Source organism: Myodes glareolus, chromosome 15, assembly GCF_982192425.1.
Source record: "Myodes glareolus chromosome 15, mMyoGla1.1, whole genome shotgun sequence".
NCBI classification, from domain to species: domain Eukaryota; kingdom Metazoa; phylum Chordata; class Mammalia; order Rodentia; family Cricetidae; genus Myodes; species Myodes glareolus.
In genome coordinates this window covers 18,923,068-18,949,828 of record NC_142040.1, presented here as the reverse complement: position 1 = coordinate 18,949,828, position 26,761 = coordinate 18,923,068, and the positions used below count along the sequence as shown (strand labels likewise).

At 37.5% G+C, this 26,761-nt stretch overlaps 1 protein-coding gene across 13 annotated transcripts in view; it reads right to left on the bottom strand.

Moving 5' to 3' along the window:
- Ssbp2 (single stranded DNA binding protein 2) overlaps positions 1–26,761 on the bottom strand; it is a 264,279-nt gene that overhangs the window by 67,242 nt on the left and 170,276 nt on the right. For 8 of the 13 annotated variants that reach the window (XM_087896777.1, XM_087896778.1, XM_087896779.1 and 5 more), the window contains exon 5: positions 8,235–8,324. The exons of the other annotated variants lie outside the window; for them this stretch is intronic. In XM_087896777.1, coding sequence (XP_087752903.1) covers positions 8,235–8,324 — 90 coding nt within the window. The remainder of the gene's footprint in view (positions 1–8,234; positions 8,325–26,761) is intronic. 13 annotated transcript variants of the gene reach the window in all.

Here is a 26,761-nt window from a genome sequence, read left to right as displayed (position 1 = left end):
ATCTTCCCGCCTCTGCCTCTTGAGGGCTGAGATCAAAGGCGTGTGCCATCACTGCCCGGCCTATTTCTACTATCTGAACTTTAAAACTCTGTGTACATGTGTACGCACACATGCACAGGCAATATTAGATGTTTTATTTTATTAATAATTATACCTGATATTTATAGTGCCCTACTCAACAAAACTAAGAAACAATACAATAAACTTCTGGTTCATTAAGATTTAAAGTGATACCTACAACTCCTGGAGAGTGGGAAAGGGGATGTCTTTAGAATTATATTTCCAAAGACTTATTTCTGAAAGAGCATCAGGAAAAGAGGAAAGATGCAGACCTCTGGAAGGAAGGCAACAGCAAGAGCAACGAGCAGATGAAGGGCAGAAAGGTCTGACAGGGCGAGCAGACTGTCTAACTGTGTGTGGGACAAAGCAGGAGGGACTGGTGCTGGTGTGGCCTGCATCATGTAGATAAAGGCATCTTCAGAATGGGCTTTTCCACAGAAATCAAGTTAACAAATATTTACCTCCAACAACCATTTAACCCAGAGCTTGTAAAAATATTTCCATTTCTTTCTTTTCAGTAACAAGAGTTGGAGCGAGTAACTATTTTTCTCATGTTTGATTCTTTTTCTTTCAAAGTATTGACAACATTGTTTTACTTTGAGTCCCCCACTCAGCTGGTTTATGTCATCTATACTGAGCCTTTTCTAGTCAATAAGAACACTGTTTAGAAACAAGAAAAATTTCTACTATTTCCTTTCTTCCCTCCACTCCTTCCTTTTATTTTTTTTTTGCGATTACTATGTCAAAGCATTAGGTCAGCTACTACAGTGCAGTTTGGTTAAAAATAGAATCTTTGATTTTCTTCAGGTTCACCTTCTTATTTAGCTTTTCTAGGATCACGAATTATAGGCTCAAAGACCTTTAATTAAGGCTAGAATCCACTTATGAGTGAGTACATACCATAATCCTCTTTTTGGGTCTGGGTTACCTCACTCAGTAAAGCATTTTCTATTTCCATCCATTTGCAAGCAAAATTCAAGATGTCATTGTTTTTTACCGCTGAGTAAAACTCTAATGTGTATATGTTCCACACCTTTATTAACCATTCTGCTATTGAGTGGCACCTAGGTTGTTTCCAGGTTCTGGCTATTACAAATAGTGCAGCTATGAACATAGTTGAACAAATGCTTTTGTAGTATGCTAGGGCATCTCTTGGGTATATTCCCAAGAGTGGAATTGCTGGGTCCTGAGGGAGGTTGACTCTCAGTTTCCTGAGAAACTGCCACATTGATTTCCAAAGTGGCTGCACAAGTTTGCATTCCCACCAACAATGGATGAGTGTTCCCCTCACTCCACATTCTCTCCAGCATAGGCTATCATTGGTGTTTTTGAGTTTAGCTATTCTGACAGGTGTAAGATGGTATCTCAAAGTGGTTTTGATTTGCATTTCCCTGATCGCTAAGGAGGTTGAGCATGACCTTAAGTGTCTTTTGGCCATTCGAAATTCATGTGTTGTGAATTCTCTGTTCAGATTGAAGAAAATCATATAGTTATCCTCCTGGATACTGGAAGTAGACAAGATTGCCAGGCAAACTTGGGTGCATGGCGGGGGGTGTGGAGGGGTGGAAGTAAGGGGAGAGGGCTAGAGAGAAGGGGGAGGATTGGGGATAGCTTGGGGAAATGGGATGGGGGAGGGAGGAAGGATGGTTACGGGAGCAGGGAGGTATATATCTCAACTAAGGGAGCCATTTTAGGGTTTGCATGAGACTTGATTCTGGAGGGGTTCCCAGGCCCAAGGAGAGGTCCCCAAATTGTTCCCTGGGCAGCAGAGGAGAGGGTGCCTGCACTGGCCTTGGTCCATAACCATACTGATGAATATTTTGCATATCACCATAGAACCTTCATCTGGCGATGGATGGAGATAGAGACAGAGACACACATTGGAACATTGGACTTAACTCCCTAGGTCCAAATGAGAAGCAGATGGAGGGAGAACGTGAGCAAGGAAGGCAGGATCAGAGGGAACCCTCATCCGACGATGGATGGAGATAGAGACTGAGACCCACATTGGAGCACTGGACTGAGCCCTCAAGGTCCAAATGAGGAGCAGAAGGAGGGAGAACATGAAAAAGGAAGTAAGGACCCCGAGAGGTGCGTTTACCTACTGATACATGGGGACCGAACTAATGAGAGCTCACCAAGGCCAGCTGGACTGGGACTGAATGAACATGTGATCAAACCGGATTCTCTGAATGTGGCTGACATGGGGGTTGACTGAGAAGCCATTGACAATGGCACTGGGTCTTGTTTCGTCTGCATGTACTGACTTTTTGGGATCCTAGTCTGTTTGGAAGCTCACCTTCCTAGACCTGGAGGGAGGGGGAAGGAACTTGAACTTCCCACAGGGCAGGAAACCCTGACTGCTCTTAGGACTGGAGAGGGAGGAGGAGAAGGAGTGGGGGGAATGGGAGGGTATTGGGAGGAGGGGAGAAAGTGGAAATTTTTATATATAAATAAATAAGCAAATTTTTTAAAAAATAGAATCTTTGGCGACATCACTATACTGCCACTAGATGGCAAAGCAGCTTTCTCAATGATGCCCTAGTCCTGTAAAGGGACTGACAATCCGTGGCAATATGTCTTCTATGCAGAGCAGCATTCTAATCAACTTACAAGGAAAAATATGGACGAGCACCTCATCCTGAAACTAAATTACTTAGGACACTTATTTCAACACATATTTATAACCTTAATCACACAAAACCTTTCGTTTATATGCCAGCATCAATATATTATTAGTTTTTAACTGTTTCTGTTAAGGATAGTAAGATTTAGTGACTATAAGATAATAAATGCATCATGAGAGAAATTAAAGCAAAATATAATACACAGCAAAATGAACAAGTCTATAGTTTGGTGTATGTTCAAGTCAAGTACTTACAGGTATTTCCCACATTAGCTACAGACTCAGGTATGATGTATACTAGTATGTATACCTATTAAAGGATTACATGGTGCTTTTCAATAAAGGATGTGTGCAGTTACTGGAGTGACACGTGGTCCAGTTCCCAGCTGAAGAGCAGGAACAGGAAACACTATGATGCTCTCCCACATCCCAGAAATGAGAAATGGCCTCGCTTAAATGTCCTATAGATGACCATAAGTCACGGGAGAACATTTATTACAACCCACAACACTGAATCTCACAAGGTAACAGACAGAATCAGCGATCTAGTTTTTTGAAACACAGAAGAATGTTTACTTTTCCTTTACTTTATAAAGACTATTTACTCGATTATATTGACCACTGTACATAAGTTATAATATCTAAAATTGTCTAAGGAATACCGCCGCAGCCTATTTCAATAAGGCTATTGAATGAATGAATACACCTATACAAAAGCACAGATGTAAAACCCACTGACATCATTTATAGTTAGAACTCCCTAGTATATGCTGAAGCTGTTCAGTTAAATCACATGAGATTACTGATGCATTACTGCATTTTTTTTCCTACTGAAAGCAAACTCCAGATGGCTATGCAGAGTCCCAGTCATTCAGACAGCTTGGTGGCTCTGAAGTCATCCACCAGTTCCACAATGAGTGTCACTGAGGTTTCTTACGTTAATCACTCCTCTGATAGGCTCCAGGCAAATGAGTGTGTGCCTCTTTAGAGGACTTTCCTTTACTTAACTGATACTTCCTTTTGCAAGTCCAACTAAACTCTCTAATTTCACTCAATTGGTCACTTACTAAAGTAATAGAAGTTCCCATTTAAAAAAAAACAAAATTTAAATGGTGCTATGACTTGACTTAGAAGTGCTTCCGGTAGGCTCATGTGTTTTATAATCTTATAGCCGGAGGGGGTGCTGTTTGGGAGGCTAGGGAACCTTTAGAAGGTCAGTCTTATAATCATGGTTATGTAAAGCCTTGGCCACATCCAGTCACTTTCTGATCCCGGTCCACTGAGACACGAACAAACACATAGCAAACTCCTACTGACGAGGACTGGGCCACTACAGTCACGTTCTGCACTGCTAGACTGGTCTCTCTCAAACTGTGAGTCAAGACAAGCTTCCCCTACATTAAGCTTCTTCTGCAAGGTTCCTTGTCAAAATGACAAGAAAAAAAAAAAACTAATAACATGGGAACAAAGTCTCAAATAAAGGCGTTAATGGAAAGGCTGTTTTCCATAATGGGCATATTAAATTACTGGAATATTAATCACTGTTATTGATTTTAAGATTAAAGTTAGTTGTAATTGTTTTGAATTCATAAGTTTAGAACTTATAGGGTCACTTGCTAAAGAATTTAAGTTGTACGGGGGGGGGAAGGGTTGTTCTTTAGTGTAAATGAGAATAAAAGAAATACATTTGTGTCTACTTAGGGAAACTATGTTCAACGTAATTGTTACAGTATGATTATAGTATGAGTAAAGCTCAAAACTACTTATGCCTGAGCCTCATAGGCTAATTATAAATTATTAATTTTATTCACTTGATACTAATACCTTAATCTCTTTATGGGTGACTTTCATTCCAGCTATGCCCAAATAAGCTTTGCATTTCCTTCCTGTACAGCTCTACCTGTCTGTAAAATACATGAGATGAGAACAGGTTCTGGAATCTGGCTGCTACAAGCAAGCTAAGGGCAGAGAGCTGCTTAGTGCTCCTCAGGGTGCTAGGATTCCCTGGTATCTGCAATGTTTCATCTTTGAGAGCCCTGATCTCTTGCTAGGAGCCTTCTGGAGCCAGTCATAGGGAGAACCACAGTCAGCCCTTCTGTATAGTTGCTTGCAATGCCCTTTTCCTAGAATGAACTTGTGTAATGGCTGTGCTGAGCTTGGGTGTTGTCATCTGTGAATTTTCTAGATGTGAACCATTCTCAGAAGAAAATGCTTATGGATTCAGGAATAGAACCTGGTGCTTTTCTGTTAAGTATAATCATTTTGGGCTTCTGATTATTACCATGCTTCTATATGTTAAAGGTAGCTACTATTCATAAACAATATGTGTTATGCCCAGGCTTGCACAGAAGTACAGTCCATACACTGCAGAAAACCAATACTGACTGACTAGGAAACACTTCAGTTCAACTCAGCACTATATTATTAGCTTTTTAGAACTGGAGTTTTTCAACAGTTTAGGAACATTTTAAATACTGGGTATATATAAATGTTGAATAGGTGGGGAAAGGAAAGCCCTTGAGGTAAGCTGAAGCAGCCTTCCTGGGTAAACAGAAGTAATGCAATGGATCTGAATTTTCCATCCCCTATATTTCTTTACATTGATAAAATCATTACAATTCTTCAGAGGTCCAAAATAGGAACTGCAGTATCTTCCTTGATTCTTGCAACTTTTTCTCTCTTCTGCTTAATTATGGCAATCAACTAAGGCTTTTCAAACATAATTACCACTGTTTCTTTCCTTCTAATCCTACTGTCCCAGATCTTGTCAGAAAGACTCTTTCTTGAGCTCTATTTCTTCAACAGTTTCTACTTCTAGACATATTCTTCTCAACTCAGTCCTAGTGAATACTAGCAGAAACCATCTTTCTCTTTCAAGATGCAAATGTGAAGACGCTCCTCATGACAGCTCATTGCGGTCTTTAGATCAGGTTCAAACTCTGCACTACCTTCAGTACCTTGTCAATTGTCTTGAAATACTTGGTTTCTATTCCTTTCCCTCTGGGTTTCTGCAGTTAATCCTCTTTCCTCTCTTGTTCTTTCTGTCTGCTTCCTTCACCTAACTCTTCATTCATTTTAAGGTATTATTTGGATTACTGTTTCTATTTTGACAATAGTTTCCAACTATACCTTTTCCAAGACTAAGCACAGTGATCTGATCTGCTACAAGAAAGCACCCTGCCCATTTAATATGCCTATTTTCAAATTTTCCATACTTAAACCACTTTTGTCAATTTGCCATTCTTTAGACTTGTGATTTCAGGGATCTTATAAAAATATTTATCAGAGATGCCCAAACAAAGTCTGAACCAACTGCAGCCTAAACAGTGTGACTCAATTACACATCCGAGTCCCTGCCTTTCTCAAAGAGCCGACGGCTCCAAGAAGTGTGCTGATAGCCTCGGCTCTTACTGCGCCCTTTCAGGTTCTCCTCAGCAGACAGCACATCTTTCCACTCGGTGTTCAGGACCCCTCGTTGCCAATCCTGCGCTTTCTGTGTGTTCCCTGGCACCTCAGCTGCTTGTTTTGCTGCTGGCAGAGTTTGGCTAAGGCCCGCTTTCTGAGATACTGTTCCTCTGCTTATTCGCTGTGCAGTTTTCTAACCCTCTCTTATCTCTCTCTGGTGGACGTCGCCACTCTCTCCTTGGCCATCACAGAACTTTTCACTTTACTTTGTCAGTTTTAAAGCTGGTTTTTGTTAACATAAGGAGCTTCAGGAAGTTGTACACTGTATGTGCTGTATTTTAGATATCACACTGTCTGGAATCTAGTGGTACTTAATCATGAACTGTATCAGAGTAATTAAAAGGCAATTAAAGCTATTTTGACTACTCCATACAAGAAAACAGGCAAGGGAGGGGCTAACTCCGCCAAATGTGAGAATGAAAATGTATGGGTTTATCCATTTTGGCATAATGCTATCTATAGTGCAAGAATTTGGCTTCCTCCCCACTCAACCTTTTTTTTTTTTTTTTTAACAGCACCTAATAGATAAAACTCTCCAACTTACTCATTAACCATAACCCATCTTTGGCATGAGAACTAAGAATGTAAAGCAAAAACAAAATGAGCTGGAAATATGTCATGAATAAAAATCAACTTTCAAAGGTATGTTAGGGCATCTCTTGGGTATATTCCCAAGAGTGGAATTGCTGGGTCCTGAGGGAGGTTGACTCCCAGTTTCCAGAGAAACCGTAATTTCAGTGGTAGAAATTCAGGTTGTTGATTAAAGTTCTAGCCCTGTCACTTTCTGTGAAAATCATTTATTTATCAATGTTTTGGTATTTCCATCTGTACAGTGAAAATCATAAGAATCCTCACTTCACACTTTGGGTGCTGACAGAGTTGGGATCTATGTAAAGCATGTAGACTACATACACTAAAGCACAGCAAACAGAAAACAATTATTAAGTGTTCATTATTATTATAATTCTCTTAAGTGGTGATTATTTAATAATCAAGAGTCATACTCCGTTCCTAGAGTATAAAAAGGGGTCTCAAGATAGAATGTGGCTTTAATATGACTTTTAAATATTACATATGACTCAAGCAATAATAAAGAGCAGCCAGACAAATAAAAACGGCCTAAACGTGCAGGGTTTGCACTAGACTCTAATGGAGATCTTTTCATTCAATGGATCTATTTTGCAACATTACTTATACTTTAATCTCTCTATTTTCACTTTTATAAGTACCTTAATAATGATTATCAAGATTTTGAAATTAAAAATAAAACAAAATATCAATGAGGCTTATAGGTACCTACTATATTAACAAGATGGTATGCTTGGTGTTAATTTCCATACTGCCTCCCACCTCTAACTTCTAAACTCTGAATTTTCTAAGAGTGTTATAAAATTAACCATATACAAAATACTCGTTAGAATTTATGCTGGTATACTCGTTTGGGTTAGAATTCTATCAGATTTAAGATGAAGATCTACGAAGTTTAAAAATGATGCATTATTGTTCTAAAATGATTACTGTCATTGCTAAAAGAAGCAGGTAGTGGAAATTTAAAATGCTAAAAACATGGTTGAAAAATATGATCTTCAAATTTAATATAATTATATTAATATAAAAGTTCCAGCTGAAAAATCACAAAGGTGATTTCAGATATTTTGATACAGCCTATAATTTTAATTACATGAATAGATTATGACTTGGCTACTTTTGAAAATACAGCCAAATCTTGATTATTCTTAGTCTACAGAAATAGATGACAGTTAAAAATGGACCTCTTCACATCTTTAGTGCCTTTCACTAAAGTATTTACCACAGTGGTCTTATTATTCTAATTTGTACTTTGATTTCTTTTCCTTCTTAATCAATGAAATGGTTTGATATTAGTCATAACAAATAATACAACAAAGGAGGAAAATGTAATAGATAACCAGTCTGAGCAATCAAGAGTTGGCTGTATAGTATAGTATTTACCTTAAGAATCAAACTAGAAGAATTAAAATAGCCTCATCCTACTTCATTATCGTTAAACAACAACAAGCAGGAGCCCCTATGCCTTAACATTCCTAGTCAAGTCTCCAAGTACCTGAAAGAACCCTGGTGGCACAGGACCTACTGGCATGCCATCTCCTGGGGGCATGTTTCCTAGCACGGGGCTGGGAGCTGCTGCAGCACTCTGCAAAGAATAAAGGAGAGACAGAGCTACATCATTACAGAGAAGGCACAGGACCACAGGCTGCTGAGACGATCACAGGGTGGCTGCTTTTGCACTCCTGGGAGCAAAAGCTACTGACTTCCCCCTCTACAAGTGAACTGCATTAACAGAGTGACGAACAATGTCACTGGTTTCAGTGGGCCTCTAGAAATTTCATGAAGGCAAAGACCTTTCTTGGATGACACATTTGAATATATATTAAATGCTGACAGTAATGTGACAGATGATAAGAATTTAAATAAATGCTTAATTTTAAGGTACAGACATTTGAAATGGCAGACATTAGCAATGAATGTACAAATAGACAAAAGTCTGTGTACGATGATCACAGGGATTGAGAGAAAGACTTTTATTTGGATTATGCTTAGTTATGTCACAAACAAGTAAAATTACCTTTATGCCTAGAGATAGCCATATATTATTCCCTTTTAAAATGTTACAATCATTACCCAAAATATAAAATATAAGGTGGTGAAGATGAAAATGCAAATGGAAGACTGAAGAAGAAAAATAAACTAGATTTCAAATCACTGGTCTCACACAAATGATGAAAAACATCAGGTTGAAAATTTCAATGTTTATTCCATTTGTAAACTTTTAACGAAATCCTAGCATTTTATTAGGAACATGAAAAATTAAACCTTTAGTTTAGATTCTTTGTAGTCAAATCAGGATTATAGATTTATTTTTATAAATATCAGTTATAATAAAATTGCTCTGCAACTATGATTTTCAACTTGGTTAAACACATCCAGAGTCCTAAAACTACTCAAGAAGGGACCAGATGGGGATATAAAGTGGTACCACCTTTATGGGAAAACATATGCAAGGTCCCCAGAAAACTTAGAAACAGATCTGTCACAGCAGCTGACGACCTTACTGCTGGGTACATCCACAAGAAAAGAGATTATTGTGCTGCAGAGTCCTCTGTAATCCTATGTTGGCTGAAATTCTATCTATAGCAGAAAAATACAGAATCAATCTAAATGTTCACTGATAAATGGATGGTTAAGGAAAATGTGGCCCGTGTACACAATGGAATTTTATTTAGCCATAAAAAATGTGACAGCATCAATGAACCTGGAGGACATTATGTCAAGTTCAAATAGAGCAGGGCAGAAAGACAAATAGCACAAATATGATGCAAATGTGAAATTTAAAAGGCTGATCTCACAAAGTGAAGGTGGTTAGTAGAGGACAAAGAAGATATGGAGCCAGGCTGCAGAACAAGTGCAGAGTCCCAGCCGGATGCAGGGAGTAAGTTCTGGTGTTACACTGAATGTAACTGTGTTACTGTGGTTAGCAAGAATGGATGATGTATTTCAAAACAGTAGGAAGAGAAGATTCTGAATGATTTTACTACAAGGGCACCAGAGAGGCTGAGGACATAGCAGTTTGATTTTTAACAGCTTTGTTGTGAAAAATACTGCAAGCAGGTTCCACAATTACGTACATACTGCACTGCCTACTGTGTACTACTGAATCCATCTGTGCATTTGTAGCCCGCAGAAGATATGGTATCTTAGCATGTTCTACTGCATAGTTCTTGGCTTTTTTCAAAAAACAAACAGACAAAAAAAAAAAAACCAGGTTTATTCCACAATACTTGAAATGGTTGAGAGCAATGATTTCCACAGCTCACAAAAGCATGTAGGCTATAATGTGATTGTACTGCTTACTTATGAACCCAAATGTAAGCCCAGCCAAAGCATTTGAGTACAAAAGAGGAAACTGCTCAAGACCAAGGTACGTGAGCACGCTCCAAGGGAAGCATGCCGCGGCCTGTAGTGACTACTACCAGCGACGGTTTCCTTTCATTCTGCACGGGTCACACACGGTCTTTAAATGAAAGCAAGCTACCTTTCCATTTAACTAAACTTGCATAAAATTTTAATACGCTGTTGAGGTGGGCAAATTTAGAACCAACAACCTTGTTAGCTTTAAGCGCACAGTTACAGCCAGGTTTAGGAATTGAGATTTGATTTGTCTTTGATACTGTAATTCAGATCTATTTTCACCTATTCTTAGCTGCCCCAAAACGACATTGGGAACTTTTTTCATACACTGGAAAAATAAAACAGGTTCATTTGCACCAATGAACAAGAAAGAATGTAGATTGCTTTCTCCAGACTACACTGCTTACAAGTATTTGTTACTTTTTCCTTGGAAGGTCTTCACCCTATGAATACTTTTTGAATTTTTATGCTGTTATTTTATAAGTCCAGAAAAATATTCACTTTTTTGGTTTTCTCACCCTCGTCAAGGACTTTTGAGGGTCAACATAGCAGTGAATACAACAGAAATAAAACTCTTGCTTTAAGGCTTATTCTTAGCAAGAGGAGAAAGACAATAAACAAAACAAATAAAGGAGAAAATACTTATTGCAATCTAACCCAAGGAGAACAGAAAGAATGGGGTGGAGCCCTCAACTCTGAAAAGGAAAGGGTTGACAATTCTGAAAACACAGTCTTCCAGACCAGGCTACAGAGACTCCTGGCTGAATTAAATGAGCCTTTTATTGTTTTGTTGCTGCTTTCTGTGTCTATCTGTGTCTCTTGGTCTCTCTGTGTGTCTCTATGTTCTAGTGTTTATTAATAGAGTCTCACACAGCAGTTTCAAGTCCTGATTGGCCTTGAACTCACTACACACCTGAAGCTGGCCTTGAACCCTTGACCCTCCGCCCCCGCCTCCCTGGTGTGTGCTACCATGCCCAAATTTTAATGCTGTTAGACCCTCCTTACATTTCAAGGCATGCCAAATTCTTATTGTGCAAAGGTAAGCACGAGGATTCTTCACTTTCAACATTCTTGCTTTGCTCACAAAGACGTGGTTACCCAGAAAAGGCAACCTGGTAACCAGATGACTTACAGCACATGGCACAGTTATTTGGTGCTAGAGTATTTTTCAGTCTTCTTTAAAGATACAAAAGGAGCACAATATTATAATTTATAATAAGATTATAATTAAATTATCAAAGTCACAAAGTACAAGTCTGGATCACTCTGACCTCTACGTTGTGGACCACAGGTGAGCCACACCGTCTGTCACCTGTGCCAGGCTTTACTAACAGTCCACTGCCATTATTGTGTTGTGGGATTCAGCTTAGAGCACCAGTTGGTCCACTAACAAATGCTACTCTGATAAATGTCACAGAGGTGCACTAATTAGTACTATAAGTACTGTCAAACAATAGTCCTCCAGCTGACTACCATGCTAATTTATGTACACTATTTATCTAAGTATTCTAAGTATTGACTCTATAAACTGAAGAACTGAGCTGTTTGATTAAAGCTTCTAGAAGGAAAGAGTTCTAAGTTTCTTGGAAAAACTTGTTTCAACTTTACTTCTAAAACATGGGGCAAATTTAATCTGTTACCTAAGAGCAAACAGCAAGTTATTGCTGGGCCTAAGTAAGAACTGTGCAGGAGTCAGCGTAGCTACCTAACAAGGAAACTAGTTACTACTAAACAAGTCAAACGGTAAAATACCGCAGAGGATCAATTTCAGTGGAATTACATAAATTCCCATAAGAGTATCACTGAATAACCTTTATTATATAATTGTTTTAGTTTGATTTTTATAATAACTTCCTGTCTTAATAAAAGAAAAACATACAACATGGCTTTAGGATATTTCCTGTAACTAATCTGAATGTGAGTTCCATTCATATATAAACATGTGTTTTTACTGGCTCTTCTACTGGACTCACTTGTGTCCTTTAAATATGCAGTTTTCAGATACGTGCATCCTAATGCACATTTATCCATCGTTAGCTTCGGTATTTAAAAAGGAGATGGAATAAACCTCTAAGAGGTTTCAAAAGAGTTGACACAAAAGTTAAAAATATTAATCTAACATAAAATAAAATAAGCTTTTATCAAGATGCTATACACAAAGTAACTGTCTTTTGAATTACTAAGAGGGCTAGGGAACCAGCTTCTGACTATACAGCAAGGGTTAAGTACAAAATCTGCATTTGGTGGAACAGAAAAAATATTAAGAATGTGTAAAACTAAACTGTAATAACTGTAAAAATGAGAGGGTATGACTTAGATTTTGGGAGGAGATTAAATGTAGGGTAAGAAGGGGACACAGGGATTATTGGTTTTCATTACTCAGTAAGTCATGTGCACTATTTTGAGACTCCATGATTTCAATTGAAATGAACTGAATGAACCCAGTTCAAGTGTGGCCAATGTGACTGAAGTGAGAGGCCGCACTGTAAGAAGAGATGGACTCTCCCCACTTTCTAGGAGGTCTATGTATTCTCATAAAACAATGGATGGATGAGTTCATTCTCTGCTCTTCTGCCTTCTTCAAATGACACAGCAAGAAGGTCCCCCACTAGGTGGCAGTGCTCAGTCTCAGACGTCCCAGTTGCCCGGCTGTGACAGAGTTTTCCTAAATTTCTGGTCTTAAATATTTTGTTATGGCAACACAACACACACTAGCCATATAGAGGGATTTGAAAGAAAACCTTAAAACGACGGCGGTAGTTACCCTGCCGTGCCAACTATAATGCGAGCTACACTTAAGTAGTCTGACTACTGGCTGAAGATACTGTTATCATATGAAGGAATCGGAGCAGAAAATAATGTGATATAGGCGAGTTAAAGAGTCAACACGATCATCTGTTGACAGCTTACTGCATAGCAAATATTATGTTCCATGTTTATAAATCTCAAAATAATTGGGAGGAAAAAGAAATCTTTCTAGTATGCCTAGTCCTGTACAAACAATTATCACAGCAATCAGGACGAAGAGAAAAGCTTTCACTTCCACTCTGAGAGGCATTTGCTTAAGTCACCGCTGTGCTCTAGGGCAGGTCCTGATGGATTATCAGAGGCACTCCTATTAATATGTCCTGAATTTTATTTGCCAGTAGATATTTATGACTTTTACAACTATATTTCAAAGCAGAGAAATCTAAAATGCTCTTTATTATGCTGTATTTTTCAATTTGAGTATCGGGAATATTTTGCCTTTTCAAAACTAATTGGTATCAAATGGTTTTTATAACACTTTAACTTAATGTATACAATACAGTTTAAAAATATATAGCAATAAAATTTCCTGAATATGATGGGCAACACACACATCTTTAATGACAGCATCTGGAAGGCAGTGGCAAGTTGATCTCCATGAGTTCAAAGCCAGCCTGGTCTACATATCAAGTTATATCAAGTTATAGGCCAGCCAGGGTTACACGGTGAGACCCTATCTCAAAAATCAAAAGTATAAACAGAATAACTTTCTTGAATGCAAAGACACATTTTTTAAAGAATCACAGTCATTGTTCCCTTTATATTTTCTACTTATATTGGTATCGATTTTGTTCATTTAAAATTTTCCAAACGTTCCATTGCATTGACACACTTAGCTTCATCCACGCCATTCTTCATCTTTTATGAAGCTCCCCTTTTATAGTGGAGAGAGACTGCTTAAGGGACCACTAAAGTCTGGTTTTCCCTTCATCCATAATAAGAGAACTCCAACCAGAGGAACAGCACTCGACCACATGTGCTCTTCAATCTGCAGTGTTCACAGAATCGAGTTCTTGCTGCTGGAAAGCAAGGAAAGAGACATGTTCCCTTTCTAGATCTTGGTTTTAGAAGCCTGGGATTCTTCCTGAGCTACAGTTCCTACTGTAGAGAAATCAAATACTGCACATGGCAGAACACCCAGCAGCCTTTAATCTCTCCATGACTTCACACACCGCCGACCTATACCGGAGATGTCGCAAAGCTTTGTTTTATTCCCCTGAAATGAACTTCCACTTTCTTCATTATCGTTGCTACCAATTGATCTGTTTACTTTTTTCTATTTTACTAATATGTTTACTTGAAAATAATTTATTTCTATTCTATTTGTTGAACTTTACTGTCCATTTTCAAACACTTTATATTAACTAATCTAACATTATTCTGTTTTCTGACAATAAAAACTAGAAAGCAATGCATTTTATGCCAGATTTACTTGCGTATCTGCATGGTCTGATGTTGGTGTTTGTCATTTTTCCTAAGCAACTCATCTGAATACAGATTAATTTTGCTAGTTAATGGAAATAACCAGAGGCAAACTTACACTGACTAGATGAACTGTGTAAGAATGAGAACACTATCCAGCCTTGTAGATGTAACTGAAGACACACTTAGTATACAAATGGCTGGATGCTTTGGTTTATTAATTTCTAGTTTCCAAGCTGTAGCCAGGTAAGGCATATTACAACCTCCAACACTCAGGAGTATGTTGAGTAACATTCTGTGATCATATCAATAATGTTTTATAATTTTCTACTGATAAAACATCAATATTCTATCTATACTTTTATTGTTGGCTTTCTATCTTTACATTTTCTCTATTCTTATTCTTTCCTTCAAACATATACCATGCCCCTGAACTGCTGTTTGACCATTTCTCCTGGTGCTTCTATCGACTCTTGCCCAGCAAGCTCATCATGAATTTCATCTATGTGAAATGAGGGGCAGAGATCATAGTGGAGACACCCAAGACTTTTGGTGTAACAACTGCAAGAAGACTAAGTTGGTTTAAGCTACTGAGTCTGCTCTGAATGGCTATTGCAGACACAGGTATATTGGTTTTAAAATCTGGAAGGAACTCTGGAGGGAAATGAAAACAGACACACCTCCATCTCTAAATTCCTATTTCACGTCTGGAAAAGGCTGTTCAAAGGACATATAGAAGGTGAGTAACTCCAAAGTTCTCTAAACGATGCTGTAGTTACCCTGATGTAGACAATATAATACCTAATTATATAATTTTCATTAAATCAATATCCTGGTTAAGAGTAAACAAATAAAAATAAACCTCACATTAAACCACACTTGTTTTTGCGGCCCATCTGGTGTCACAGTTCTGTAACGGGCTTTGCATCTTGCTCAGGTCAATTGGTTTTCTTCATTCCACAGGGACAGTGGCAGAGCTTAGAGAGAAGAATGTCACATGCAGCTTCTCTTCAGGAACTGCCAGCTGTGTCTCTAGCCCACCCTCCCCCGCTCCTGCTCCCTGACTGCTCAGGAAAGTTCCACCAATCCTGTCTAGACTGTTGAGCTCAGACATGGGCAGGCAGGGAAAGACAGACGTGCGCTGGAAGCATTGTTCGGGATTCGCCATCCTGTCACCTGTGCTGATGGTGCCGGGTTTGACCTTATATCCTGTATCACAGTGAGTAGCATCTGACCTTAGTTCCTGCACTGGAACAGGGACCACTTCCTTTATTTTGTATGCTGGTTGCTTCTATTGCTACCCAGATGGGGACTGAAGGCCTCAGATGCCCAAACTTATGTGCCATAGTTCTGCATATCAGTCAGCAAGAACGAGCTGAAAGCTATACTTCACCAGTAGCTGCAGCAGGAGTCCCTGGCTGTGAACAGCTCATTTACCTGTATTTTTGCCATGTCTTCCTGATACATACTGGTTTTCCTACCTGAAGGACATTTCCGCCATCCACCCTGATCCATGAAGATAGTGAGTACTTGCAGACATCTCTCCACGCGCCTTCTGCCATACATGAGATCTCCAAGGCGCACATCCTTCCTAGCAAGTATTTGCTACAGAACTCCTTTCATTTGCTCAGTTCTTCCTTTTATGTCTTGTCTTAGAGTCCAAGCACATTTGTTCTAAACACACTCCCACAGCCCCTCCCTTCTACTGACGTTGTTCTTCTGAAACATCTTTGTCCCAGAACACATCACAGCGCTGTACCAACAGCAAGAACCAAACCATTGGCACTTTTATTTCAATACTGATTTTCTCAAGAAGTTAATCATCCTAAGACTCATTTAAAAATATAATATCAGTTACACCTTAGTTTATAATTATACAAGATGGCTATTTCTGTTGGGAGCACCCTGTAGTCCCAGCATGTAAGAGGATGAGGGAGGAGGATTCTATGACTTCAGGATCAGTCTGTGCTACATAGCAAAGCCAAAGCTACAAGACATAAATAGACAGACAAAACCCAGTGGATCTCCTCAAAGACATGTTTTTCATACACACACACACACACACACACACACACACACACACACACACACATGTATAAACTCATAGGAAGAAATATCAAGCTTACTATTTTCAATTTTATTTCCCTTAACAATACCATTAGCCTGGAATTGAAATAGTATGTAACTAATAAACTATTTCACGTTTTACCCAGAACAAATAAGAAGACATGGTCAAGCAGAAATTTAATGGATTTTTAAGTCAAAAATTTAATTATTTAACTATAATACCTAGGATGATTTCTATCACTGAATATTTTTAAAGCTATTTAGAATGTTTCTTCTTTCAAGAAAGTTAGTACACATAAAAAAGAAACCGAGAATAACTTGAGCCAAAATCTTATTACTTAGTTTAAAAGATGTTTATTTAAAGGAGACAAAGCAGGTGGCTTACAAAAATGAAAGATGAAAATAAATTAGTAAATGAAAATACTTGTTCCTATTCGCTCTGAACTGAAAGGTAATTAACTCACTGGACCTGCTCTCACGTGCCAGTAGGTGCCCATCTCCACCCCCTTCCTCCCAGGATAGCGTGTGGCTGCTCATCTCTGCTACTAGATTTTAAACTATTTAATTGCTTCACACAGCAAAACCAAGCACCACTACAGGTTAGCACATAAAAACGCCCAGATAAAGAATAACTGCAAAGGGAGCTGCTTAATCTGTAATATTCTGAAGATAACTTTAAATTACTTTTTAAAAGACTCTAAAAATACATCATATCTACGAAAAATACAACAAAACAAACTGAAAACAAGAAATTCAGCCAATAATTGGTTCTCCCTTTTAGAACATATAAAAAACGGGTTTTGTTGTTTTGTTTTGTTTTTAATATACTAGTGAGTTGTTTTAAAAGCAGACTTTTGTGAGACAGTGGTTAAAACAAAATTTATCTGTGATCCTCTTTCTAGCCAATGCTAGTGTGCTCTAAAGGAATAACAGATGTTCATATATGAACTTGCACGAGATGTACACCCGTGATCCTCATGATGATTGTTAAAAGAATAAACATAGACAGTTAGCATGCCTTATTAAAACAGATCTACCTAATCCCAAGCTATAGAAAAATGCTGCCCCTAAAAACCAGCACAACGAATCCCAGAATCTGTTCTTATTCCTCAGATTGCCACTTAAAATGCTTAGAAAAGAAGCCCTTGAAACTGTCTTTATATACTGCATCACTAAGATATTTTCATGCTGAGAAATCTTCATCCTTAAAAAGGTCATCACTCAGCGCAGTTCTGGAGGAACGGAGAGAAAACACTGAGAGAAAGATTTCTTTTTTTTTTAATTTATTTATTATGTATACAATATTCTGTCTGTGTGTATTCCTGCAGGCCAGAAGAGGGCACCAGACCCCATTACAGATGGTTGTGAGCCACCATGTGGTTGCTGGGAATTGAACTCAGGACCTTTGGAAGAGCAGGCAATGCTCTTAACCTCTGAGCCATCTCTCCAGCCCTGGGAGAAAGATTTCTGAAACAGAAACTTACATGTGCCTGTTTTCAGGTAAAACTGGCTCAAAAGCCAGATATGGCAGAGTATTTTAGTGCTCTCGGCATTTGCGAAGCAGAGCAGGAGTTTTGGGATAGCTTGCTCTACACAGAAAGTTGCAGGCTACCTAGCAGTATCCATCTTAAAATCAAAAATAAATAAAATATAGTAGGCCCAGAATTCAAATGTAAGAACGTGAAGTGTGAATGATGCTAACATAATGAATCACCTTAGCCTCGTACACATATTCCAAGTCAAAGTCTGACTTGATATTTTTCATCCATGCATGCATTTAAATACAACAAACTTTACAAACACCCCATATGTAATGGAGTACTGAGCAGACCCTGCTCTTTTTCAGAGACATTTATAATCTTGAAAGAAGACATAATTATACTCAGCTGTACTTGGTAGCATGGTAAAGTTATGAAGAGGAAGGTGCAGTCTGGAAGAAAACTGTCTGGGAAAAAAATCATCTAAGCTGAGACCTAAAGAAAGAACTGGTTGGTAGTAAGGGTCAGAAGTTAAGTCAGAGCAGTTATGCACTGCAAAGTAAAGGATGGGGAAGAGTGAAGGAGCATAAGAAATATTAGAAAGGTCTCTGTAGCTGAAAGTGACGTGAAATTGCTGCATGAGGTAGCTTTAAGCTGGCTTTAGATGAATTCAGACAGTACTGGATCTCATTACGGCATTTCCACGGATACTCTTCCCTTTTCTTCCCTGTGACACCATCCCCACTTTACCCCTGCATACCTTTACTGTCCCCGCCCCACAACATCCGACATCTAATTTCATATCACATATATTTCATTACCCCAGCCACGCAGTAAGGTCTTTTATTTGCCTCTTATGGTACCCCTTTATATTTTCATGATCTACCCATCAACAAACAATAAAACAGAATTTGTGGTTCTTCTAACCTTTGTATTAATTTACTGCAGTGCCTACCGCATTATAAGTAAGATTTCTGTTTTCAAACTGAACAGACCTAAAAGGACATGGCTTTTTCTTTCTTGTACAGGTGGAACTTAATCTGTGCACAAGGACAATAAAAGTTGAATGGACTGAATCTGAGTTTATTATGTTGACTTTTTTTTACTTAAATAAAATTTGTCATTTACAGAATTAATAAGTACACAAATTCTAAAACAGCATACGTTATCTTACACCAGACAAGTACACCAAACTCCTCGAAGAAAGCCGATAGAAGTCAACTTCGTTCATATTTTTTTTGTTGTTTCCTGATAGGCGCATGTAGTCTTGAAGAAAAGTATCCCAGAGTAAACTTCTTTTCATGCTAACATTCACCACAGACAATGACACGGAAAGTGTCCATTGATTTGTAGAATTATTTAATCTGAGTAAGAATCTGAGTACTGAAAGATGACCATATAACTCACTTTTAAGATCAGGGTGTAATATATAGCACCAAGTCACAGCTAACCATTAAGTGAACATGGTTTTAAACACTGTTAAAAAGGAAGCCATAAAATAATCATTCTTTCACTGTAGAATCACAAATGGTAAGTTACTCAACTAAATCAAATTAGATGCTTTAACAAAATGAAATTTAAGGCAAAAGAATTAGTGAGTATAAAAAGCATTTTTACTTAATAAAAGAAATAATTCATGAGCAAATAACAATCTTTAAAGCATGAAAGAACATAACCGCAAAACTGACAAACTACAAAGAAACTAATAAATTCAAAATCACAGTGAAAGATTCAGGGACCTCCTGGAAACTGATAGATTAAGTAAACTAAGACAGATTTATAATCAAAACCGACAAGTTAGATGTAACGGACACATAAAAACAGCATTCTCATAAGCAGAAAATGCACATTTTTTCCAGAATTCTTTCTACTTTAGACTTGGCACTTGTCAAGCAAATGGTATGGAATGCATGAACCTATTCTTCAGTATTTGATAAATAGAAAGAAAAATAATTATTTGACACTCTAAAGTAATAAACAATAGAACCTAGTAATTGGTAAAAACATAGCTAGAGGTAAAGCCATCCATATAGTGTTCTTCTCACCTCGTAAGTAGCACTGAAGTAGATTGTAAACAGAATCACTTCTGAAGGGAATAAACACCACTTAGGCTAAAAAGGTAATGATTATAAGTAGTAGTGATATTGCTGACGTGGTGAAAATAGCATGTTCTTTATATATTTGCAGCCCCCTGGGTACTTATGCACAAGCAGATGCACTGTCACCTGTCCTCCACGTGTTAAGAGCAGGCACAACCCTCTCCGAATGCACAAGAGAACAATGGTCCACTGAAACTGCAGGCAATTGGAAGAAAACGTGTAAGAGCTATGCACACAGCAGGGAAAATCAGTCAAAATGAATTAATTTCATGGAAAACAGCTTTAGTTAATCTTGAAGAAAAAAATTAAAAAAAAAACCTATTAGAATGAAGAAAATTCTGCAACAGTAAAAAGAGGCCAAAAAAAAAAAATGGAAGTAGAGGTACTAAGATTTAAATGAATTGATGGTTAGATTAGAAAACTATACCACAGAAATCATGACTCAGAAATAAAAGCAATCAGCTGAGGCGTGGTGTCACATCGAGTTAGCGTCTCCAAAGAAGGTCTGGGAAAGACCAGCAATGAAGGTGCAGCCTTGGGAGACCCCAGCACAGTGGGCAGCCAGTGAGGAGAGCAGAAAGTGTGGTATGAAGCATGTCTGAACCTATGAGATTAGCTGTGATTGCTTCAAATGGCAGAGCCAGAAATGAAGCTGCTCAAGATCTTTGGAGCCTAGAGAATTATGAGTCCCAGAGTGTCGAACACTAAACTTTTTACACTACTGGCTTTGGGTTTATTTGATTCTAACTGTGTTCTGTTTTTCCCTTTTGGTATAAGAAGTATTTAAATTATTTCCTTATTTTATAGGAGTTATAGTCAAAAGACTAAATTTTTAGAGAGACTTCGGAGTTTCAGAAAAACTTTGAAGTTTGAAAGAAACTTCAGATGTTTTAAAAAGATTGAACTTTTAAAGGGTATAACATGAATAATAAAACCCAGAGACAAATATTGGGGTTCAAACAGAAGACCAGAAAAGCAAAGTAGTCAGCTACTAGAGAGCTCTTACCTCTATAAAATCTTCAGACTGAAAGAGAGCAAGTTCCTGTCTCATCCTGCCTTATATTCCTTTCTAGTTCTGGGATTAAAGGCATGCACCACTACCACCCAACCTCTATGGTTAACTAGTGTGGCGGTTGCAACTGAAGGTGTGTGCCACACTGCATGGCCTATATTGACTGACTAGCATGGCTGTTTGCATTCTGGTCTTCAGGCAAGCATTATTTATTAAAATACAAATGAAATATCACTGCATTTCCCCTTTTTATCTAAAATAAAAGAAGGCTATAACTAATACAAGAAAAACTATTTACAGTTTACAATAACTATATACAATATATACAGACAATAACACAACAACAATGTGTTGTCTATTTGCATTTGACAAATTCAGAGAAAATACTCCATATCTATTCTATCTTGGTGAGTCTAAAGTCTTGTAAATAATTTACTTTCTATCATAACTTACTTTCTACATCTGGTAACAAGGAAAACTTTAACCATAACTAACTAGTCTTCAACTCCCTCAGAGACCCAAGAAGGCAATAATATTAACTGAGTAAACAGGAAGTACAAGCAAGAGACTTCTAAAAAACCTGAAAAATGACAGAAACAGCTGGCTGCCTGGACAGTCACCCACAGCTCCTCTGCAGCATTGGGGCATCCATCTTGGGCCTACAGGCCTAGCATATTCAACAAACTGTTCTGTGAAGCAGGATATTCTGAATGGCTGTCTCACCTTGTTGACAATGTTTGGCAGTCACTTTCTTATGTAGCCTGCTTGTCCAATTAGGACAGTATACTATCAGCAGTTGAGGCAAGGGCATTTCCTCACCCAGTGGTTTACTTTTGCCACAAAGAAAATAAACTCCATGTGGAATTTCTTCAATGCCCATTATCTTCTCTGAGGTAGATTGGTGCTACTAGGAGCAGAGGTGTCTCTTTGTCATAAAAAAAGAACCTATGTTATTAAAACATCTTAAATGCCATTTTCTGTAGATCTCTGAAGTATTTGAAGATGACCTGTCTATCTAAAATATATCTTTGTTTGACCTTGAAAACAGACCTAATGTGACTACAAGTACGATTATAATAGGTGATTAACTACTAACCTGCATTTTCTTATTATTCTGAACAGTTGGTAGTAATATTTTTCTTCTTTTTTCTTTTTTTTCCTTTTTTTTATTAAAAATTTCCATCTCCTCCCCACCTCCCTTTTCCCTCCCCTTCCCCACCTCCCCCTTCACTCTCTAGTCCTAAGATTGTTCCTTGGGCAGCAGAGGAGAGGGTGCCTGAACTGGCCTTCTCCCATAGCCACACTGCTGAATATTTTGCATATCACCATAAAACCTTCATCTGGCGATGGATGGAGATAGAGACAGAAACCCACATTGGAGCACTGGACTGAGCTCCCAAGGTCCAAATGAGGAGCAGAAGGAGGGAGAACATGAGCAAGGAAGTCAGGACCATGAGGGGTGCATCTACCCACTGAGACAGTGGGACTGATCTAATGGGAGCTCACAAAGGCCAGGGGGGCTGGGAGCAATGGAGCATGTGATCAAAATGGACACTCTGAATGTGGCTGGCAACGAAGGCTGACCGAGAAGCCAAGGACAATGGCACTGGGTTTTGATTCTACTGCATGGACTGACTTTGTGGGAGCCTGGTTTGTTTGGATGCTCACCTTTATAGACCTGGATGGAGGGGGGAGAACCTTGGACTTCCCATGGGGCAGGGAATCCTGACAAAGATTAGAAATTTGCATTACATTGTTAAATGAGTTGTATAGGTATAATACCTTGAACAAGAGTAGAAATTTAGGTACAGTATGTTCTAATAAAATTAATCTCAAATTTGTATCAATATACAAAGTTTGTATATAATATACAACAATCAAAATCAATGTAAAAAACATTTAAAACTAGTACTTGCTTTTTAAAAGTAAATTCAATAATCTATCTTTTATCCTATCATCTCTATATTCCCCTTTTCTTTTCAAAACAAGAACTATGTATCTAATTTCCTTTGTTTACTTCCTGACCGTAATCAATAACAACTGTAACCAAACCCCTAAACAATGACAAATATCCATAACCCATTGAACAACCAAAGTCACCCACCCCAACTCTTGGGAAGGTGGACATCGTTTTCTTAAATTTACTTCCTGCTCTCTGGGGGTAATGGTATCTTTAAGGGATTCTGAAAAGAAAAATTGGGGTTAATTGTCAAGTACTAGGAGAGGCAGCTACATTATTTGTTGTCCAATTTCTGTGTAATGGAGAATTGCAGGGCTTGAGTCCTGGCTAGAGTAGTCTGTTATGCTGAATCATCTCAGCTAGCCACTTCAATTGTTCTGAGCAATTTGTAGAATAAAGCCTATCGTTATATGGTATTTTTCAGTTTAGTGGTGTTATCATAGTCCTGGAGGAATTGTCATTGTGGGACCCTACCCTCTTTTTGGAGACTTTAAAGGTCGCTGTTAGGCATGCTCATGGTTCACTGAGAAAACTGATAAAGACTCAAACACAAAATCATGTACAGGAAGGTAGATGAAACCCTTTTCTAGAATTAGTTAGTACTCTATATGACCATTAATATCATGACCAAAAGGTGTTTTATATGTGTGTGTGTGTGTGTATAAATTTTATAAATCTTTTATATTAAGAAAACTTGTTAAAGTGTCAATATAAAACCATATAAAAACCAAAGGAATATGAGTTACTGGCAATAAAGTATTTCTTAAATTTTTATTTTTCTTCTGTTCCATATCAGTTGGTTCTTCTGAGATGAGAAACAGAATTTGGGTTTCATTTCAAAAAGCCTGCTTAGGTTTAGAGAAGGAAAGAGCCACACTAAAACTCCAAAACCAGCTTTAATCTTTAATTGGACTGGGGTTACAAAAAGACCATTTGCATTATGTCTTTAGAGAATATCAGAAACAAACATTTGGGAAGACTTATGAAATTTTATCCTGTTGGAAATGTGATATATCAATAGGCAAATTTATGCCTTGTCTTGAGACTTTTTTTTTTTATAGATGATTTGTACTTTTTCTTCAGATGTCTCATTTGTTCAGTGGTCTTGAGATTCCTTACCTGGATACCTTTCTTTTCTTTAAAAGACAGAAATAAAACCCTTCCCTAGCTCTAATTTTAGAGCTATTCTCTTGGCAAGCTATATTTGATCAAATAAAAATATTGTTAGTTTTATGTGTTAGTTTAGATTAAAAGGCCATGCTGTTTGATGAGCTATCATCTCTTTTAATTAAGAGGTGCCTCTTGTTCAAATAGAATCTTTATCAATTTTGATGGTATCCATACCTTTTCTTCTCCTGTGGGAACAAAAACAAAACCCCTACCCCAATGTAACACCTGTCCTGGTTTCCATTCTGAGGTCAATACATCTTTAAAGTATACCATCTGATTTATTTCCATAGATTTTTCTACTACCCAATGTATCGCCACAGCGGCTGTTCCTTTCTCAGTAGCATTCAGAAAATTCAACGTTAATAAAGCATTATGCAATCTATTTCTGGGGCATTTATCATCCCTTCCTGTTTATTTAACATATCCTTTAGAGTTTGATTTGTTCTGTAACTGCCTGAACTGTAGAGTTGTGTGGTATGGCTGTAATATACTTTATATTATAATAAGCAAAAAACTGTTTCATTTTCTTAGAGACATATGCTGTAGCACTGTCTCTCTTTATTTGTACATGTATATCCATGATGGTCACAATTTCTAGCAAATGTGTGAATACTAAATCAATCTTTTCCAAACTCAATGCAATTGCCCACTGAAAACCTGAGTAGGTATCAATAGTGTGGTGTACATATTTTAGTTTTCCAAATTCTCCAAAATGGAATGCATTTCTCTTTGCCATATCTCATTCCTTTGAGCACCTTTTGGATTACTTCCTGAAGGTAGTAGTCTCTGGTTGTATAAAGAACACGTAGGACATTTCCTTATAATTGCCTTGGCTTGTTGTCATGTGTTAGAAAATTAAACCTTTTGCTATTGACATGATGGCTTTTTAAAATCAAATTCTAAGGCCTTTAGCACATTTCCAACAAATAATTGATCGATTTATGTATGACTTTGCACTAGAGAACTTGGCAGACTCATAAGGGATCAGATGTGTGTTATGTACATGGAATGATTCCTATTCCTGATTTTATTCTTGTAACTGAATAAATAATAGTCAACTCTGTATCATCTGGTATAAACTCAGTGGTTTCAATATGCAAAAACAATTCATTCTGCATATTGTAAATCTGTAACTATGTTGAGAGGTTCTTAAAAATCCCTTAATACCATGAGAATAGCATATAATTCTGACTTTTAAACAGAATCATAAGAGCTTTGATTCACTTTACTTAAATTTCTGATTTGTAACCTGCCTTTTCTAATTTATTTGCATCAGTATAGAATGTAGGGGCTCTAGTTATTGGTGTGTCACATACAATATGAGGAAGGGTCCAATTAGTTCTCTTTATAAATTGAGTTCTCTTTCTTTTGGGATAGTTGTTGTGAATCTCACCCAAAATATTACAAGCTCTTTTCCAGGGTTCACTTTCTTCCCATAATTGGTTGATTTCATCATTATTTTATATATATATATATATATATATTTTAAAAGATACTGCTAATTGGCAAAGTCTCAAGTGTCCTTTGAGAATGAACTCAGAGACCTTTTCCACATACGTTTTAAATTTTTTACTTGGTTTAAGTGATTAAAAATTTCCATTATAAGATAATATCTTTACTCTGTATTAAAATTACTATAGGGGAATATTTGGAGGGTAATATGATCAGAATGCAGTTAAGATTAGGATCCACATGTGCCTTCCATAAATATTCTTCAATCAAAATCAATTCTCGCTCAGTTTCAGGTGATAATTCCCTGGGACTATTTAAGTCCTTGTAACCATGTAAGGTTTTGTTTAAATTAATCAAGAACTCAGAACTTACTATAATAGTGTACCGTAGATGGAAAATGTCAATTTAAAAAAAAAGTGAACTTTAAAAAGTTGGAATGTGTTTTATATTTTGATTTTGGTATTAATTTAAAAAATGAAAAAACCTGTAAGACATGACTAAGCCAAGTTCCAGAAAATATAACACAATGTATAAGATCCAATTAAAACAAAGACAGTAAGAATGTCTGAAACTTCTGTCCCTGGGCCTCACCAGTGGTTTCTTCCCAGGAAAATGTACATGCTGACAACACTGAGCTGTAGAGTTGACCAGCAATTCAATGAATAAATTTAGCCAAGGCGACAGGAATAGTGTGGCATAAAATATGTTGCCAAGAAGTATTAGTTATTATTATTATTACAATTTTTATATCAAGTTTAGTTGATACATTATCAGGTATTTCAGAGGTCAGCGACATATCACAACTGAAGTATGTCTTGTCTGGAAGAACAGAGGTGGATAAATAAATATTTTTGACATTTTTTTCATCCTTTTTACAACAATCAGAGTTTCTGTTATCCTTTCTATAAAATTCATTCAAGCAGCCCTGCTTCTCTACCTCTATGCACTCTACTATTTCTTTCCCAATGTGCTCTTACTCTTAGGCTTCTGATATTTATTTATAAATACAAATGTGTCTATGTTGCTTTTTCAAATAACTTTAAAACAAATGACGCCATCTTATTTCTTAGAGATTAATAACAGATAATTCAGAATGGTGTAGGGACCCATTATTATGAAGTTGTCCTCCATCTTGAGTATTATTAGTATTATAATAGACTAGACATGGCTAATGGAAGAATGTGAGTCTGACAA